The sequence below is a fragment of the Aptenodytes forsteri genome, unplaced genomic scaffold, assembly GCF_000699145.1.
Source record: "Aptenodytes forsteri isolate BGI_AS27 unplaced genomic scaffold, ASM69914v1 Scaffold94, whole genome shotgun sequence".
NCBI lineage: Eukaryota > Metazoa > Chordata > Aves > Sphenisciformes > Spheniscidae > Aptenodytes > Aptenodytes forsteri.
Genome location: NW_008795017.1, coordinates 8,807,539 through 8,813,242, shown reverse-complemented (window position 1 = coordinate 8,813,242; position 5,704 = coordinate 8,807,539). Strand labels below are relative to the sequence as shown.

The window sequence follows — 5,704 nt, the reverse complement described above, 5'->3', positions numbered from 1 at the left end:
GCTTGGCAAGCTCCTCCACCAGCTCCCTCAGCACTCTCGGGTGGATCCCATTCCATTAGTAGAATATGGCTTAGTAAGAAACAGACATTTGAAATTTGGACCAGTTCAACCCCTTTGTATCCTTTGCCTGTTCTTGGTCATTAATGTTCAGATCATGCAGTAGGGTTTCTGCAGGTATAAGTAGTCCAGAACTGGGGGAAAAAAAATAAATTACTCTTCTTAGTGTGTTTTTCAAATATCAAAACTTTGGAATTGTCATTTTCTTTAGGAGTTTATATCAGTTGTAGCAGTTTAGCATTTTGGCAGGAATATTTCTGTACTGTAGTATCATAACTTTGGGGTTAATAGATTTTGACCAAGTGGTTTTGGCCATTTTTTCCCCTTCAATTCATGAATCTGATGAATAGCTGTGATGTAGATTTTCTAAAATTCTGATCTTTACTTACATTGAGATACTTTTTTCTTCACACTGGTATCCTACTGAAGCATTTGATTGAAGTGTAAGGGACCAAATGGAAACATTAAATTGCCAGAGTGACCCACTCAAGAATTTTTTGCTGCCAAATGCTCTTAAATTGCCTAGAATATTACAGAATATTGTTCAACAGCCTGCTAAAAGAAGTACAGCTACTAGTTCACAAGAAAAAGACAGGTTTTTATGTTTAAATTGTCTAGATGTTTTCTGTATTTTGAGACTTGAGAGGATGGGAACAATAGGTGAAGGTGCTTCAGGAATTTTTATGTTCCTTTATTTTCTGATTCTTGGATTTAAATTCAGTGATCATATTCAAGCATTTATGTTTGACTGTAATAAGCCACCTTCTGCTTTATTCTTAGACATTTCAGTTTCCAGACAGGCATGTTAGATTATGTTGGTAATTTTCAACTTCAGATTGCATGTGGTTCTGTCAATTATTTTAATTTGTACAGAATTCTAAAATATGCATCAGCTTCTTCACTATGATATTATTAAATTTATATTAAGCTTTGGAGACACCTTAGCCTTTTGTGGCTAATTCTATGAAATAGCATTAGTCTATGGCCTTGATTATGAAATATTCATACTGCAACAACACCAGGAGATCTCAGTCAAGTGAAAGCTGGATTGTTCTAGGGATTGCAAATACTCTAAATGAAATTCCTTCCCCCAAAGAGATTGCAGTCTAAAAGATTCTTTAGTGTTACCAACTCCAGCAATTTCATTACAAATTTTTCATTTACTAGAAAAGTGTCCCTCAATCACTAACTCTCAGTTGTCCTGTTAGAATGTGACACTCACTATTTTGATTTATTTAAAGAAGTAAATAGAAAGATCAGCCCTTGCTGACTGTAAGAAAGAGCTTTAGGGGAAAAAATATTAACCCTAAATCCTTATGAGCAAGAAAAAGAAATAGAAATAGAACAATTCCCAGAATGCTCTTTATTTTGAGTAAGTTTTATGGCTAAAGTTGGGTCATTCTGTGGTTTATTTGCTTTTGTAAGTACTACTCGGTGCATATTTACAGCTCGTATAAAAATAACCAGCTTTCAACTCCCTTCTCTACCGGAAAGTTCTCTGTACAACCTGGGACAAATAATTTTGGTTCAGAGACAGCAGAAATGCCTAACTTTGACCTAAATATCTGTGTCTGTCAATCCCTCTCAGCTGCCTCTCTGTAAATAGTATTGCTATCCTTATAAAAGAATGAAATGCTCAGCTGTCATCGTAGTGCGGAGATAAAAGTACCAATAAAAACTTTTCAATTTATCATTTTTATGCATTCTATAAGAAACTCCTAGCTTGTTCTATTGTTTATTTAATAAGCATTTTTTTAAGCTCATAATCATGCTCATAAATCTGGGTTGGTACACTGAGCAGTGGTTTCCAGCATTTTCTAATCTTTTTCTGATTTAATTGATTTTTGCCTGTAAACACTGTTTTAATATAATTTGCAAAAAAAAAAAACAAGTTACCATCTTTTTTTTGACAATTCAGGCATAGTTCTGTACTTTCAGTCATTGATACAATGATGTAAACCTCTGATATTATTTCACAAGGAACAAACTGCATATTCTGCAAGTGTATATTGACTAAGATGTATATCTCTCTGCAGTTTCCTGAATGTTTTAGTGCTAGTGGTTCTGTGACAACTTTTAAAATTTCATAAATATTTTCTTTTTATCATGTTTCATTCTTGGTGCCTTCATGCACTATTTAGTTATGATACATAAGATGGTACATATATGAGCAGGCAGAACAGTCTGCATATAAGCTCTAGTTTAGGTTTGAGTAGAGCCTTTTATCAATAGCTATATATCCAAGCTAATTCTCCTAACCTAAATTGCATTTGCACATATTTGATTTAAGGTTATTCTCTTTTGTATGCCATAGTTACATGAAATGAGTGGATTGTAAAATTACATATTTTCACTATTCTGAGATCTCAACATCTGTTACTGCTTAGATAGTAGCAACAATCTTGCCTTTCTAGTAGAAGCATTTGAAGGAAAACTTCAAAGATGAAATTTCAAAATTCATTAGTCCATATATGGATAGTGATAACATAGAAATCAGAATTTTAAATCTACTAATAAATAACATTATGGATAAAAGTTACAATGCACAAATAAGAAACCAGTATTCTGTAATGTAATCTTTATGTTAGGATATTATTTGTGTCTTTTTCTCCGATGATTGTTTGAGACATGTAAAAGACCAAATTAATTTAAACCAAAAATGTATTTTATGTTGCATTTAGAGAAAATTCAGGACATTTATGACTAACAACAATTTTCTTTTAATAGGCAGTTATAAATATTAAAAAAAAAAAAGTCTTTAATGTTAAGGCAATACTGAAATTAAGTCACAAGCATAATATCAAGATAGCTAGCATTCCTTTCTACATGAATGCTTCTTTTTATTTCTCTACTAAATCCTGAGTTTCTTGAATAGTTTTATTGCTATGATTATTCGCTTCTGAGACAAGCAGAGCCAGAGATACATATTCATGTTTTTTCACTATATTGTCTGATAAACTGCACTTACTGATTCTCATTTATTCTGTACAGGCTCCATCATCACCTTCTTCACCCATAGCTAATGAACCAAAATACGAGAAGCGCTGGCTAGACACCTTATCAGTTCCTCTGTCAATGGCTCGAATCTCGAGGTACAAAGCTGGAACAGATAAATTAAGGTTTGTAATCTAAAAGGGGAAGTAACTGGGTTAGCTAACTGTACCTAATATTTTGCTGCGGAGTGTTGGCTGTATAAGAATTCTTTGAGTGCAGATATGAAAGTCTTCTTATTAAAAACTATGCAGATCATAGAATCTTTTTGCATTGCAGAGACCTAAGTAATGGTTCATAAACTAGCTGTGGAATAGGGTGTCAGAGGTGATTGTCCTGGACTTCAGGAAAGATGAAAGCAAAAGTGAAGTTTAGTAAAGCTTCAATAAATAATGTGCTTGAGAAAGGTTTAACACATCGCAGCATGCATCAGCTTTTTTATGCAAACCATTCCGTGTGGTAGGACTGCCTCAAATCTACCAGTAGTTGTGGTCCAAGTAGTCCACAGTTCTCCATATGTATGAGAACAGGAGTTCATTCACTGTTACTTTCCATTTTCTTTATGGGTTGCCCTATATTTGATTGCTTCTAATTCTTGTTAATGAGAGAATTGGAATCTCTATTGAAGCATCAACTATACAGGTCACCTGCTACCAGGAGGTACCAGAAATTCATGTGTATACCTTTCTTGTTCTATGCCAGATTTGTTACCTGTTTCCTGAAAATGACCTGAAAAACATTATTTTTCTAGTAGGACAGTTATGCTGCTTTAACTCAGAGCAATTAGTCTCCTAAATCAGTTGGCAACTCCTCTCCCAGATTTCATGTTAAAGCATCACAGGTGAATAATAATAAATTGTACGGAAAAGTTTCAGGTTCTTCCACAGTCTTTGTCTGAACTCTTACTTCCATTTTATTTAGTCTCTCATCACTTCCTCCACCACTTTCTTCCTTCCTACTTCAACTGACCAGTTCATGTGGTCCAACCTTTCCCAATCTACCACAGGCCTCCAACCATTCAAGGCTTAGAAGTTCTCCTGTGAATTAAGTGAGCAAATCTCTGTGTGCACATTTAGGCATCAACTCATCATCAACTTATCATCAATATTCTTAAATTTAAAGGGTAAGTGGAAGAAGATAAAACATTTAAGCCTCTGAGTTCAGTTATCACCCTGATAGTTTGAAGCAGTTTCACTCCTGTTCTGTGCACTCTGTGCATTAGATGGAGCAATCCCAAGGGATTCCAGTCCCAAAAGAGCAGTGTGTGCATTTTGAGAATTCTTTGAAGTAAAACACCTTCTGATATTGTACTGGGTCTGGCTGAGATGGAGGTAATTTTCTTCATAGCAACCTATATGGTGCTGTGTTTTGGTTTGTGACTAAAACAATGTTAATAACACACCAGTGTTTTGGTTGTTGCTGAGCAGTGCTTTCCAACATCAAGGCTTTCTCTTTTTCCTGCTCTGCTCCCACTCAAGGAGTAGGCCAGGGCTGGGCAAGAAGTTGGGAGGGGACACAACCTGGGCAGCTGACCCCAATTGACCAAAGGGATATTCCATGCCATGTAACATCATATTCAGCAATAAAAACTGAGAAGAAGGGGTTTGGGGGGAGCTAGCCATTGCTTGGAGACTGGCTGGGCATCATTCTGCTTGTGGGAGATGGTGAGTGGTTCCCTTTGCATCACTTGTTTTGTTGTAGGTTGGTTTGTTGTTTTTTTTTTCCTCTTCCCTTTGCTTATTAAACTGTCTTTATTTCAACCCACCAGTTTTCTTGCTCTTCCTGTTCTCTCTGGAGAGGGGTTGGGGAGTGAGTGGCAGTGTGGATGCTTAGCTGCTGGCCCAGGATCAACCCATCACAGATATATTTTTCTTGTAAGGATTAAGGAGCTTAGTGTTTTCAGTTTCAGTCTTGGAGAGACATATTCTCTTGTGCTGCATCTTGCTCCCATATATATTGAGTGTACACAGCACTCCTTTATTACTGTATTTTTTCCTTTTTGTTGTAAACACTCTAAAGGAAGATGAAATTGTTCCATAAAGCGTATCACCAACCCATGATACTTTAGTTCTACTAAATGCTCCCTGCTTGTTTTGGTAAACCAACAAGAATATCTATATGAACATTAAAGGAATACCACCTTGAGATTAACTGCAGATGAGGTGTTTCCCATGTTCTTACTAAAGCTGTTTATTTTTGCCTGAGGGACACCAGACTGCTCTTATCTTGTTCTCTCCTCCTCTGAAATATGTGTACATATTCTTGCTGTTATCCCACTTGTATCCTTCCTTTTACATTTCCCCTTGTTTGGGGATTTGGTACATTTGTCTTCAGTAATTGCTCTCTAAAATCAAGTGTCTGCTTTGCATGAAATAAAACCTACAAGCAATTACAAGTATAAATGGTGACATCATCTAGATAACAATCCTCCTTTCAACCCTATCTACACATCTCTGCTCCCTTTCACATTTCAGCCATCAGTCTAAAGTCATTTGAATGAGTCCATGACAATTCCCATGAATGTGTCATGGATGCTGCTGACTAATTTGCTAGTTTTGCCATTCTCTGAATATTTACTTGAATAATAGAATACCCAGTTGGAAGGGACCTCAAGGACCATCTGGTCCAACCTTTCTTCAAAAGCACGTGGTCTAGA

General features: G+C 36.0%; 1 protein-coding gene across 1 annotated transcript in view; it reads left to right on the top strand.

The window, feature by feature from the left end:
• Window positions 1-5,704, top strand: part of SNTG2 (syntrophin gamma 2) — a 193,381-nt gene that overhangs the window by 95,091 nt on the left and 92,586 nt on the right. The window contains exon 9 of the mRNA XM_009275630.1: window positions 3,049-3,176. Within this exon, the coding sequence (XP_009273905.1) occupies window positions 3,049-3,176 (128 nt within the window). The remainder of the gene's footprint in view (window positions 1-3,048; window positions 3,177-5,704) is intronic.